Raw genomic sequence first — 15,691 nt, forward strand, 5'->3', positions numbered from 1 at the left:
CTATCTATCTATCTCCTATCTATCTATCTATCTATCTCCTATCTATCTATCTATCTATCTCCTATCTATCTATCTATCTATCTATCTATCTATCTATCTATCTATCTATCTATCTCCTATCTATCTATTTATCTCCTATCTATCTATCTCCTATCTATCTATCTATCTATCTCCTATCTATCTATCTATCTATCTCCTATCTATCTATCTATCTCCTATCTATCTATCTATCTATCTATCTATCTCCTATCTATCTATCTATCTATCTATCTCCTATCTATCTATCTATCTATCCCCTATCTATCTATCTCCTATCTATCTATTTATCTCCTATCTATCTATCTCCTATCTATCTATTTATCTCCTATCTATCTATCTCCTATCTATCTATCTATCTCCTATCTATCTTTCTCCTATCTTTCTCCTATCTATCTCCTATCTATCTCCTATCTATCTATCTATCTCATATCTATCTATCTATCTATCAATCTATCTCATATCTATATATCTATCTCCTATCTATCTATCTATCTATCTATCTCATATCTATCTATCTATCTATCTCCTATCTTTCTCCTATCTATCTGTCAATCTATCTATCTCCTATCTTTCTCCTATCTATCTGTCAATCTATCTATTTCATGTCTATCTATCTCCTATCTATCTATCTATCTCATGTCTATCTATCTCCTATCTATCTCCTAGCTATCTCCTATCTTTCTCCTATCTCCTATCTATCTCATATCTATCTATCTCCTATCTATCTATCTCATGTCTATCTATCTCCTACCTATCTATCTATCTCATGTCTATCTATCTCTCTATCTATCTCCTATCTATCTACTATCTATCTATTTATCTATCTATCTATCTCATATCTATCTATCTATCTATCTATCTATCTATCTATCTCCTATCTATCTATCTCCTATCTATCTCATATCTATCTATCTCCTATCTATCTCATATCTATCTATCTCATATCTATCTATCTCCTATCTATCTCATATCTATCTATCTCATATCTATCCATCTCCTATCTATCTATCTATCTATCTCACACCTGTCTATCTCCTATCTATCTATATATCTATCTATCTCATGTCTATCTATCTCCTATCTATCTATCTATTTATCTCCTATCTTTCTCCTATCTATCTCCTATCTTTCTCCTATCTATCTATCTATCTATCTCATGTCTATCTATCGCATATCTATCTATCTATCTCATGTCTATCTATCTCCTATCTTTCTCCTATCTCCTATCTATCCATCTATCTATCTATCTATATATCTATCTATGTATATCTAATATCTATCTATCTCCTATTTATCTATCTATCTATCTATCTCATATCTATCTATCTACTATCTATCTATCTCCTATCTATCTCCTATCTATCTGTCTCATATCTATCTATCTATCTATCTCCTATCTATCTATTTATCTCCTATCTATTTATCTCCTATCTATCTATCTATCTCCTATCTATTTATCTCCTATATATCTTTCTATCTAATCTATCTATCTCCTATCTATCTCCTATCTATCTATCTATCTCTCTCTTCTATCTATCTATCTCCTATCTATTTATCTCCTATCTATCTGTCTCCTATCTTATCTATCTATCTATCTCATGTCTATCTATCGCATATCTATCTATCTATCTCATGTCTATCTATCGCATATCTATCTATCTATCTCATGTCTATCTATCTCCTATCTATCTATCTATCTCATGCCTATCTATCTCCTATCTATCTCCTAGCTATCTCCTATCTTTCTCCTATCTCCTATCTATTTCATATCTATCTCCTATCTATCTATCTCATGTCTATCTATCTATCTATCTATCTATCTATCTCATGTCTATCTATCTCCTATCTATCTATCTATCTATCTATCTCATGTCTATCTATCTCTCTATCTATCTCCTATCTATCTCCTGTCTATCTATCTATCTATCTCCTATCTATCTATCTTCTATCTATCTATCTATCTATCTCATATCTATCCATCTCCTATCTATCTATCTATCTATCTATCTCCTATCTCCTATCTATCTCATGTCTATCTATCTCCTATCTATCTATCTATTTATCTCCTATCTTTCTCCTATCTATCTATCTATCTATCTCCTATCTTTCTCCTATCTATCTGTCAATCTATCTATCTCATGTCTATCTATCTCCTATCTCCTATCTATCTCATGTCTATCTATCTCCTATCTATCTATCTATTTATCTCCTATCTTTCTCCTATCTATCTATCTATCTATCTATCTATCTATCTATCTATCTATCTCATGTCTATCTATCTCTCTATCTATCTCCTATCTATCTCCTGTCTATCTATTTATCTATCTATCTCCTATCTATCTATCTCCTATCTATCTATCTCCTATCTATCTATCTCCTATCTATCTATCTATCTATCTCATATCTATCCATCTCCTATCTATCTATCTATCTATCTATCTATCTATCTATCTATCTATCTATCTATCTATCTATCTCCTATCTCCTATCTATCTCATGTCTATCTATCTCCTATCTATCTATCTATTTATCTCCTATCTTTCTCCTATCTATCTATCTATCTATCTATCTCCTATCTTTCTCCTATCTATCTATCTATCTATCTCATGTCTATCTATCTCCTATCTATCTCCTAGCTATCTCCTATCTTTCTCCTATCTCATATCTATCTATCTCCTATCTATCTATCTTATATCTATCTATCTCATATCTATCTCTCTCATATCTATCTATCTATGTATATCTAATATCTATCTATCTATCTCATATCTATCTATCTATCTCATATCTATCTATCTCATATCTATCTATCTACTATCTATCTTCTATCTATCTATCTATATACTATCTATCTATCTCCTATCTATCTGTCTCATATCTATCTATCTCATATCTATCTATCTCATATCTATCTATCTACTATCTATCTATCTCCTATCTATCTATCTATATACTATCTATCTATCTCCTATCTATTTGTCTCATATCTATCTATCTGTCTATCTCCTATCTATCTATTTATCTCCTGTCTATCTATCTATCTATCTATCTATCTCCTATCTATCTATCTATCTATCTCTTCTATCTATCTATCTATCTTTCTATCTCCTATCTATTTATCTCCTATCTATCTATCTCCTATCTATTTATCTCCTATCTATCTATCTCCTATCTATTTATCTCCTATCTATCTATCTATCTATCTATCTATCTCCTATCTATCTATTTATCTCCTATCTATCTATCTCCTATCTATCTATCTATCTATCTATCTATCTATCTATCTATCTATCTATCTATCTCCTATCTATCTATCTCCTATCTATTTATCTCCTATCTATCTATCTCCTATCTATCTATCTCCTATCTATCTATTTATCTCCTATCTATCTATCTCCTATCTATCTATCTATCTATCTATCTCTTCTATCTATCTATCTATCTATCTATCTATCTATCTATCTATCTCCTATCTATTTATCTCCTATCTATCTATCTCCTATCTATCTATTTATCTCCTATCTATCTATTTATCTCCTATCTATCTATCTCCTATCTATCTATCTCATATCTATCTATCTATCTCCTATCTATCTCCTATCTATCTATCTATCTCCTATCTATCTATCTATCTATCTCCTATCTATCTATCTATCTATCTCCTATCTATCTATCTATCTATCTATCTCCTATCTATCTATCTATCTATCTATCTATCTATCTATCTATCTATCTATCTATCTCCTATCTATCTATTTATCTCCTATCTATCTATCTCCTATCTATCTATCTATCTCCTATCTATCTATCTATCTATCTATCCCCTATCTATCTATCTATCTATCTATCTCCTATCTATCTATTTATCTCCTATCTATCTATCTCCTATCTATCTATTTATCTCCTATCTATCTATCTCCTATCTATCTATCTATCTCCTATCTATCTTTCTCCTATCTTTCTCCTATCTATCTCCTATCTATCTCCTATCTATCTATCTATCTATCTATCTATCTCATATCTATCTATCTATCTATCAATCTATCTCATATCTATATATCTATCTCCTATCTATCTATCTATCTATCTATCTATCTATCTATCTCATATCTATCTATCTATCTATCTATCTATCTATCTATCTATCTATCTCATATCTATATATCTATCTATCTCATATGTATATATCTATCTCCTATCTCCTATCTATCTCCTATCTATCTATCTCCTATCTATCTATCTATCTCATATCTATCTCATATCTATCTATCTATCTATCTATCTATCTATCTATCTATCTATCTATCTATCTATCTATCTATCTGTCTATCCATCTCCTATCTATCTATCTATCTATCTATCTATCTATCTATCTATCTATCTATCTATCTATCTATCTATCTCCTAGCTATCTCCTATCTTTCTCCTATCTATCTATCATTAATAGTGCATTTAATGTTAGTAATCATTTCACCAGGGCTTCTCAGACGTCTGCTGAGGCCCCACTATTTGTGTTTTAAGTCTTTGCCAACATGTTAAATATTACTCTTTTTACCTTTCATTTGTTTCCAGAATGTTAAAAATACTGTAAGCACAAAAGGAGTCAGTTATGTTGCAAGCGGGAGATTACTGCAGCCAGAGAAAGCCCTGTGTAACTTCTCCTTCACTTGTTTGATAACTGCCTCACCTACTAACGGGGGGGCTTTAAGTGGGTATTCCCGACCCCAGCTTTTCAGGGCAGAGACACCGGCTTTGTGTTTCAGACCCCGTCAGCGCAGTTTGTTTGCATAGCTTTTACTGAAGTGATAATAGAATATGACTTGACCCACTTTTATCATGTGACAGAAAGACGGATTAGTGGAAAAAACCATAAGCCATCTACAGTATGTATCTAAAAATGAGCCTAAATGAATAATGGTCATGGTCCTCTTTCATATATCACCTGTAGTCATATCCTGTATACCTTTCTTACTTGTAGTCGCTGTATATTATATCTTCATACTGTTTAAAAATATACTTAATCTCTTTTAGGATTGTGACAAGTCCAACTGGCCCTGCTTAGAAGTGGCTTGCAACTTCACATCATTAGCAAAAGAAGAAACCCAAAATATTGATATTCTTACACTGCTTAATACGGAGATATTGAAAAAGGTAAGACTACTGTTATACATGGTGTATATGTAGATACAAGAAAAACGTGTAAATATGTAAAGATTTCCTGCAGTTTTCTTCAACAGACTCGAAATCCAGGGATGGTTTACTTGTCCATTGTCTTGTTAGGCCAGCTACACTGTTGTGATATTCTGGTCCTCACATCATGTGGTATCTGAAATGTTAGATAGAATCATAGAATGGTAGAGTTGGAAGGGTCCTCCGGTCCAACCCTCTTGCTCAATGCTCAATAACTCTTCTCTAAACTTGCTCCAGTTTGTCTATGTCTTTTTTAAAGTGGGGTGCCCAGAACTGGACACGGTATTCCAGATGAGGTCTGACTAAGGAAGAGTAGAGGGGATAATGACCTCACGTGATCTAGACTCTATGCTTCTCTTAATACATCCCAGAATTGTGTTTGCCTTTTTGGCTGCTGCATCACATTGTTGACTCATGTTCAGTCTGTGATCTATTAGTATACCCAAGTCTTTTTCACATGTGCTGCTGCTTAGCCCAATTCCTCCCATTCTGTATGTGCTTTTATCATTTTGATTGCCCAGATGTAGGACTTTGTATTTCTCCTTGTTAAATACCTTTCTGTTAGTCGCCGACCACTGTGCAAGCTTTTCTAGATCTTTTTGAATACTCTCTCTCTCTCTTCCCTAGTGTTAGCTATCCCTTCTAGCTTTGTGTCGTCAGAAAACTGTTCAAATTTGCCATCAATTCCCTCCTCCAGATCATTTATAACAATGTTGACCAACACTGGGCCTAGGACAGAGCCTTGTGGTCCCCACTTGATTCATTCTTCCACTGGGATGTGCAGCCATTTATGACCACTCTTTGAGTACGATGACTCAGCCAGTTGTGAATCCATCTAACAGTTGCCTTGTCAATCCCTGATTTGGTCATTTTTTCAATAAGTATGGTATGAGATACTTTGTCAAATGCTTTACTAAGGTCAAGATATACTATATCCACCGCATTTCTCTGATCAACCCAGTCAGTGATGCTGTCATAGAAGGAAATTAGATTAGTCTGCATGCCTTGTTTGTTACAAACCCATGCTGGCTCTGGTTAATTACTCCATTCTCATTCAAGTACTTGCATACATGCTGTTAAATAATCTGTTCAAAGATTTTTCCCAGTGTAGAAGTCAGGCTCACAGGCCTGTAGTTTCCTGGATCCACCTTCTTCCTTTTTTTGAAGATAGGGACAACATTAGCCCTTTTCGAATCTTCTGGGACTTCTGCTCTCCAGGAACTTTCAAAGATTATAGCAAGTGGTTCAGCAATTACCCACGCTGCTTCCTTTAGTATCCTAGGATGTAATTCATCTGGACCTTGAGACTTCAATTCATGTAAGTTAGCTAAGTGTTCCCTCACCATCTCTCTGCTTACATATAGCCTGCATTCTTGTATTCCCCCAATAGCGCAGGGAAGATCAGCTGATGCTCCATCTACTTTCTAAGAGAAAACAGATACAAAATAGGAATTTAAAAGTTCGGCCTTCTCAAGATCATTCTTAACCAATTCACCATTTTCATCTTGTAAGCATCCAATAGCATCTTAGACTTTTCTTTTGACATACCCTCAAAATCCTTTTTTATTGCTTCTGGCCTCTGTTGCAAACCTCAATTCCTTATCAGCTTTAGCTTTTCCGACACTTGCCCTACAGTTTCTGCAGACCCCATTATATTCTTCTTTAGATATTCCCCCCCTCTTTCCATTTGATAAACATATTTTTCCTCCTCTTTAACATGTGTACAAGTTCTGTGTTCATCCATCCGGGTCTTTTTAAATGCTTCCCATTCTTCCTTCTTTTAGGGATTGGTAACCATTGTGCTTTGAGAATCTTATTTCACAATATTTCCCAACCTTCTTGGACATTTCTGTCCTTAAGAACATCCAGCCATTGGATTCTTCTTCTCCACTTTCTGAGTTCATTGAAATCTGCTTTTCTGAAATCCAACCTTGAGGTCTGAGTTTTTTCAGTTTTTCCTCCCCTTGTTATCCAAAATTCAAGGATACCATGATCACTGCCTCCTAAGGTCCCGGCCACCCTTACTTCCTCAACCATTTCCTCCCTGTTGTTAAGAATTAGGTCCAAGATAAGAATTTGTTGGATCCATTACTTTTACCTGAGAGATTCCCAACAAATGTCTGTATGGGTAAAATCTCCCATGATCACTATGTTGGGCTTTTTTGAGAGCTTGGCCATCTGATGTAGAAAGAGTTCCTCCATATCTTCTGCTTGTCCAGGCGGCCTATAGTAAATGCCTACAATGGTGTCCTTTCTGTTGTTCTCTCCTTGTATTCCTACCCAAACAGTTTCTACAGAACTCCCAGCTCTGAAGCTTGAATCTCTGTGGAGATGAATGCTTTCCTAACATACAACACAACAACTCCTCCCCTTATTAGGTCTGTTTCTTATAAATAAGTTGTATCCTTCAAGCCTTGTATCCAATCATGTGTATCATCCCACCAAGTTTCCGTGATGCCAATGACATCATATTTCTCTTCCTGTGTTCGGAGCTCCAACTCTCTTTGTTTGTTTCCCATTCTCTGTGCATTTGTGTAGAAACATGTTAGTTTGTGATCGGGGTCTCTTGCTCCTCTACTTTCCTTTGTCTTTTTTGTCTTTGTTCTTTCTTTCCACTTCTAATAGCGAGGTTCTCAAATGTATTAATTAGCTGTATATTTTACCTGGCCTTTCACTTCCCTTCCCATATTGTTCTAGTTTAAAGCTCTCCTAATGAGTGAAGCAAGGCGCCCACCAAATATATGCTTACCTGTCTGTAAGCAGTCCATCATCTAGGTAATTCACTCCATGGTCTAGGAATCCAAATCTTTGCTGACGGCACCATTGCCGTAGCCAGTTGTTCACCTCTAGAATCCTGTTCCATCTTCTTATTCCATGGCCATCCACTTGGAGGATGGATGAGAAGACCACCTGTGCTCCTAGTTCCTTCACCTTCTTTCCCAGGTCTTCAAAGTCTCTGCAGATAGTTGCAAGGTCCATTTTTGCAGTGTCATTTGTCCCTACATGTATTAGTAGGAATGGGTGGTGTTCTGTAGGACTGAAGAGTCTTCACAGCCTATCAGACACATCTTTGATTTGTGCCCCTGGAAGACAGCGGCCTCTGTTCCTCTCAACAGGGAATCCCCCAAAACCACCACACTCCTCTTCTTCTTCACAACAGCACTTCTTTTTCTCCATTCAAGAGGACTCTGTGCACTTCCTACACAGTTCTTTGTGGGCAGAGTCATTTCTTGCTGTACCTCTTTCTCCTCTGCTCTGTTCTTTGTGGGCAGAGTCATTTCTAGTTGTACCTCTTTCTCCTTCTGCTCAGGAACCAGTATCGGGCCCCCCTGTGTGAGAACCCGATACTGGTTCCCGAGCAGTATGGGTGCTGGCTGACTCCTGATCCTCCTGCTTCTTTGGGCCACATGCTTCTGTTCCTCGGCTTCTACAGATATTTCTTTTCCTCCAACATTTTGAAGACTTTCTTCTGCTCTCTCAGTAAAGCCTCACCTTCCTTAATGAGTTACAATGTAGCCATTCTCTCCTGAAGACTTTGCACCTTTTCCTCCAGTAGAGTTACAAGCTTGTATTTCTGGCCGGTGAAGCTTAGCTTTTCCTCTGGTCGGTCTGTAAACATATAGCATACGCTGCAGCTCACCAAATGGCTCCTCTCCTTTTCCATGTTGTCAGTTGATGTGACCTCCAAACTTCTAAAAGTCAGTGAAGATAGCACTAAGTGTACACATACTAGTGGTGGTCTGGCGATGTCCTCTGAGTAGCTAGACCCGGCTAATCCCTACAATCTGCCTGCTTACAGTGATTCTTTGCTCTTCCCAGAATGCACAGGGAATGTGAAAATGAACTTCCTGCAGCTCCAATCTCTGGTCTGGAAATTGCGTCATGAGCCAACAAATCCCGGATGTTAATGTGACACAGCGAAGGCCCCTCGGTTGTTACATTACCCCATGAATAGGGCCGTCACATGCCATCATGACCAGTAAAAGCTTTATGGTTTTCTAACTGAGACACTTTCCAGCAAACTCTCGCTTGTCGTATTCACTGCAGCTATGTTTTCCCCATTGAAATTGATGTTTAGAAGAAACCACCTTATTTAGTTATTTTTTCATATTTTTGTGGCATAATTTCTGGTATCTAATTCCGTATTATCATAGAATGCCCAAATGTTCCTTTTGTAGACCCCACAGAGACCTCATCCACAGCAGACAACCTACTAGGTGCTGCTATAAAAATACAGATTATTATTACTACTGCTTTATCTGCGATTACCACTTCAGTTAACGATTAGATCGGTCCAGTAAAACATTGTTCAAAATATTAACGCAACTACTTTACTAACTAGTAATTCAGCCGGCATCCACATCCGTATGATCTAACCCTAGATGGGACAGATTTAACGTATCGTACAAGTGGGACAACCTGGCTAATTTGTCAGAAACGGGCATTTTCCCTGCATTATGTCTGTAATCACATGGAATTGACATGAGCAGTAGAGACCAGCAGACCGTCTTGGAGAGATCCGTTTGGAACAAATACCTTTCAGAATAATAACAATTTGAACTTTTTGCCGAACATTTTGTGTAGTATGTGGCTTTGAACAAAATATGGTATGTACAGAAGTAGTACATTTCTTGAGGTAAGATAGCAAACTACAGTCTTAAGGCCCTTCTACACACAGCGATTATCGCTCAAAATTTGCTCGAAGCCATCATTTGAGCGATTATCGTTGCGTGTAAATATGCTCGTCTTTCACTTTTCAACTGAAGGATGATTTTATGTTCGGCATAAAATCCATAGTTCGGCAGAAGAGCTGATAGCAGGGCCTTCATGCTGTGTTCTCCGCAGGGAGCGCTGATAACATTGTCTCAGCTGCCAGCCCCACGGCAGAACAAAGGGAATGTATGCAGAGAACAGACCACCCGCTGTTCTCTGAATGTAGCTCCCGGCGGCTCACACCCATTAATAAGCTGCTGGTTGGCATTAGTAGCAATTAGTAGTTTATGCAAAATGATCGCTCAAAAGCCACCTTTTGAGCAATCATCTTTGTGTGTAAAAGGGCCATTAGGCCAATTATGCTCTCTTATCCTCGCCTGACGGGCCATTTAGGTGCCTTACCCCACAGTCTGCTCCCAGCACAGGAATCCATCTAATTCAATATATGGAAGTATGTTATCTTGATATATTAATAGTGAAGTGCGTTCCATGACTGCAGATACATTTCAGTAAATCTCACCAGACCTGGAGATATTGTATACACTTTAGAGCTCCGCCTGACTGCCGGCCCCTGTAGACGGCACCATATAATAAGTGCTGACATTGTCTCTTATGTACAGTAATCTGTTATTGTGTGCTCCACAGGACACCTCCTCAGTCATTCAGTTTGTGACCCGAGCTCATTTATCGGTAGATTTAAGATTACGGGCAGTAGAAGTACCCCATGGGAACTCGCAGGACGCAATGGTAAGTAGACCTGTAGGGATTCATGCGATACGGATATGTAAGACCTGTGATATCATGTGACGGACGTTAGTCAGTTATTGGCGGGAGTGATGTGGCATCATTTGTCTCTTCAAGGTTTAAACCATCTCGAATGATTATAAAACGGTTTCATTCCTTATTTTGGAGTTATTGTAGTAACATTCTAGTTCTACAAACTCCATCCTTTAGTTCCCCAAGGTCTGCTGTTAGCGACTGAAGCGTCAACCATTCTTGAGCCCGGTGCCTGGCGCTGCTTGTTCCCCTCTCTCTTCTAAAATAAACATGCGAGTGAGAACCACTGTTTGTCCACGTGTGGCCTGCTGAAATAACTGACCCCCTCAGCTACGTCCCTGGAGACCTGCAGTATGAGGTGTTCATACAGAACTAGAAGTTCAGGTATTTCCAGGGTTAGAAATGCTGTCCAGTTATTAGTAGTAAGTTGTAGTAAATGTGATGAGCTGCGAGCGCCCCGAACCCCAATGCAGGGCCAGCATAACATTCTAAGTGGCCACTGATCTACATAGTTTGTGGCATAAAGAGTTCCGCTGGGGGTGTAAAGCTCCGGCCCTCGGGGCAGCCCAACAGGTCATGGCTTACAGATCTGCTCAGCATTATTGTCAGCTGGCTAATGATATATCAGCTGAGAGGGCTCAGTGACGCAGCCCCAACTATGGATGAGATGGGCCCATGGAGCCACCGGAGGGGTGAGCCAGAAAGCCAAAATATTACTTTTATTAATTATTCAAAATCCATTTATTTCATATCCATCTCAGAAAAAGCAGCTGTGCGGCATCTACTAGGTGCCTAAACCATACACTGCTTGTTCCAGCGCGCTCTAGTCCTGAGGACTATATGGGGGACTACCGAGGAGGATTAGGGACCATGTGGGAGATATTGGTCACTGACCGCATAAACCACTTGTGAGACATAAGAGCAAAGTCCAAGGAGGAAATGAAGCAGTGCAGTTTATTGGCCTCCAGAGAGCGGGGGATTGTGGAACATGCTACTGCGGAAGGAAAGCAGATGGATCCATAGGATGACTACGATGAACCCGGATGGACTCAATGAGCAAGTGTCTTTTTTCCAATAGGATGTGATATGAAGTATATCCATGTCTTGGGGTATAAGTACTATTATCTTACTGCCTACATAGGTCCAGCGTAAGGGAGGTACTGTGCTGGTTGACTTCATTCCCCACCAATGGTAATCAGCAATATGTGAATATGGTTTGGGCATGGATAGATCATTGGGCAATATGAGATATAATATAGGTGATACCGATGACTTCAGTTCTGCTGGTTCAACGAATTTCATCACAACGTTTGAACTAAACCAAAAGCTGATAAAACTCCCTACAACTAGTATTGAACCCAGTCTAAGGCCTCATGTCCACGGCACGCGCGGATATTTCATGCGGATTTCCACTGTGGATGCACTTATGTAATTGATTTTTTTTTCCTTGCGGGAGATCGCGGATGGGGATTTTTTCCATGTGGATGTGCGCAGAAAAAAATCGAACCCCACCTCCCAGCCTTTTCTCCACTTCCCTAATTGCTTCTAACCTTGTAATCCACAGCGGATCCGCAAATGCATTTAAATCTATTTGCGGATGCACTGCGGATCATAAGCTCCCATAGAGATGAATGGAGCCAGATCCGCGGTAAGGCCCAATGCCCATGGATGGATCATTGCTGTGGAATTCACGGCCAGAGACCCACCACAGATTCTGCAGCAATGTCCGTCCACGGCATGCTATGTTAATAGATTCTTCTCTGCCCACGAGAGGAAATCAAATTCTCTATTTGATGCGGGAAATCTCACGGATGGCTTCTAGTGACTTCATGGGAAGCCGTCCGATCTGCGGCGATTCCTAAATCGCCGCACATCCACGTCATCATAACGCATCATGCCTTGCACTGCGCACGCGCACCAGCTGAGACACTCGCCGCAGATCTGGACAGGCGAGTATGGGTCTCCGGCTGGGCATCGGGTCTGATTCCGCTCCAAGATTGTGCAGTCGGAATCCAACCCGGCTGTGAGCATTCAGCCTTAAACGGAGCGTGCTGCGATTCATTATCCGTGCGTGGCATGCGCAAATTATTTAAAATCAAATCCGCAGGACTTAAATGTAGTGCAGATGCCCCGTGCTTCTCTATGGGCGGTTAGGGCTGCGGATCTCCTGCATGGGAGACCCTCACGGATTCAGTAAATCAAATCCGCCCGTGGACATTGAGCCTCAGAGCCCTGAAGCAACGGCAGTGGTAGTGGTCCTCCACTAGATATGGCTCAGTGGTTAGCTGCAAGAACATCCAGAGGTTGTCTTCAGTCAGATTGGATTCCTCCAATGTGTGATGGCTCAGTGGGTAGCACTTTTGCCTTGTTGACTGAGGACAACATGTTATCCCTGGTCAGATTTGAACCTAGGATCCCAGTGCTGCAAGGCGACAGTGCTAACAACTGAGCCACATCCATTGAAGGGCCTCCAGATCATATGTGGTAGTGTGATTGATCTGCAGATGGTGAAGGGCCGGATCAACAGAGAAGAAATGCTGCCACCTCATGTAAGGTGAATAGTCAACCCTGCAAGCCAAGTGGCAAAGGGTGATTGGCTGGGGCGTAATCTGATAGAGGGGCTTAGATTCTTTACGCACAGGCTTGGGCAAGTCCATGCCTCGACAAGTCAGAGCTGTTTTGGTGGCACAGGCGAACCTATGCTGTATTACGGAGGTGGTTCCAATGTTATGGCTGCTCAGCATGTGTGTGTATGTATATACTGTAAGCAAGCGGGGTTCACTTGCCTGCGGATCGCCCACTTTCAGATCGCAATGGGCACCAACCGTGTAGAAACACTTTTGAGACGTGGATTTTCTTTTAGAATCTGGCGCCTGCCAGCATTTATTCACAGCATCAACGTAAACATAGTCCATATAACATCCTTTAGCAAATCCTAAAGTCCATATAAGCACCCCAGCTGGGTATGAGGTTAGGGTTGTCGTCCCTGTCAACCTTGGGCCACCAGCCTGCAGCACCTCAGCTCTCCTGCGCTGTTACTTCCCCTTTGCTTGTGGCAGGAACTGGCTTATATGCAACCAATTCCTGCTACACCCATCAGGTGTTAACCCTCTCTTTCCCTTTCCAGGTATCAGACTGCCTCTTTAGCACCCTCTGTAGGCCATCCTGATACTGCCCTGCTACAATACACATAAATATAAAATTCATCATTGGTAGTCAGTGGGTCCTAAGAGTATCCTGTGCTGGTGGGACCTGCCTGTACTTGTAGCAGGTGAGACTCCTGTAGAGGAGAATGTCTTCTAATGTATTCGCCTGTTGCGCACACTGAGGTTTCCCACTAACAATAGTATACGGCACTAAAGGTTTTGAAGGAGACGCTAGATATAGCAGTTCAGTCCAGAAATGTGGCCAGAGGTCCAGCAGAGGAGCTGCAGCAACGGCTCCTTCCTACTTACCTCCCCCATGGCAATGAGAAGCTGAAATATGCTTTTGTAAGAAAAGGTCAACAGTATTATATGTTTTCCCCTGGCGCTGCTGCTTGGCAAAGTCCTTCTAAACTTTTGGCTCCTGTTTACTGCAGCAGAAAACGGCTACTTTACAGTAAATCGAGTTTCACTCACAAATCAAATCTGCCGAGCTCAGGGAGCCGCTGCTTGTTGTGGAGGTTGTGTTCCCGTTGGAGTTTCTGAAAATGTCCCAGTAGCCGATGATGATGTGCTCTAAGACCCGGGGCGGGTCCTGAAGGGTGGGGTAGGGACCCCCAGACTAAAGGCACACAGCACGGGATGGACTTCTTACTAACAAACCCAAACAGCCAATACTAGGAAGAGAATGATGCCTGATTTGGTCGCTTTGGGACGGGCTTTACATAAGTGCCTGATTTGGCCTTTTGGGGGCAGTCTTTAAATTCAACAATATCCGCTGCAACAGAATATTGTCTTCAGACGTCTCCGGCTGGGGAGGCACAGTGCTTGCACTACAACAGACTGGAGCGATCCGTGGCCCTCAGGGGGCGGCTCAGCTTATTCTTCAGATTACAGCACTTTCCACGTATTCCAAGTCCTTTGGTGCTCCATGGTGGCTCTTCTCTGTCCCTGAGTGTCTCTTTGCCCAAAGCCCCAGTCATAGCCCCAACAAATTTTGCCCCTCCACTGTTGCAGACCCTTTTTATGGTCATAGTCTTCGATTTGACCCACTTCACTGCACCACTCACCCGAGGGGAAGGTTTTCGTGGCAAGGGCACAGGCCAGACTATGGGTCCTGTTCTCCAGTGAGCACCATGTCTTGGTGGGAAACTAATTAATATAGCTCTATGTGCGCAGCGCTGCGTATTCCCGCCCGTGCATCATCGCGCTGGTTGAGGCCGGCTACCATCAGGTTTCCCGGAGCTGCAGGCAACGCCCTTTCTTTTGATATTTTGTCCCGGAGGTTCCAGATGTGAAAGCGGCCTAAGATGTTACCAGCCATAATAGTAATCCCAATTGTACAATAAAGGGCTCAAAAATAGAGGAGCAAGTAAATAAATGAAAATAGATGATCAGCGATAGAGAATAATGTGACATTAATGCCAAAAGTTTAAGAAAACGGGGGCCCATAGAGATAGAATGGAGCTGACATAATCCTGGAGTCAGTCAGCAGGACATACGTGGCGGCGCTGGGGACCCAAGTTGCTTCATCAACTAAAAACAGGAAGATTTTCTCTGGTTCCACCTGTTCACAAAGCGACCATTCAGGTCTCCCGGTGTGCGGCGGACTCCTCAACGCCTTCCTTTGACTTTTCACTGTTGTCAGATAAAATGCAGAAGAAAAGTATGAAAAAGATGTAAAGCGGAATTTATAAGCTTTCATATGAAATGGGATTCTGATTGGAGCTTTTAAAAATCAGATTCTTAATAGCATTCTCCCAGCAAAAGGCCCATGATCAGGGGGGTCCGCACCGGCGCACGGCCCTACATGTAACATATCTGTACAA

The 15,691-nt window shown here is 40.6% G+C and overlaps 1 protein-coding gene across 1 annotated transcript in view; it reads left to right on the plus strand.

Annotated features, from left to right (window-relative positions):
* Nucleotides 1–15,691, plus strand: part of ITGA9 (integrin subunit alpha 9) — a 508,591-nt gene that overhangs the window by 462,155 nt on the left and 30,745 nt on the right. Inside the window, 2 exon segments of the mRNA XM_066585284.1 lie at nt 5,071–5,190; nt 10,588–10,689. Of these exon segments, the coding sequence (XP_066441381.1) occupies nt 5,071–5,190; nt 10,588–10,689 (222 nt within the window).

Source organism: Eleutherodactylus coqui, chromosome 12 (assembly GCF_035609145.1).
Source record: "Eleutherodactylus coqui strain aEleCoq1 chromosome 12, aEleCoq1.hap1, whole genome shotgun sequence".
Taxonomy (NCBI): Eukaryota; Metazoa; Chordata; class Amphibia; order Anura; family Eleutherodactylidae; genus Eleutherodactylus; species Eleutherodactylus coqui.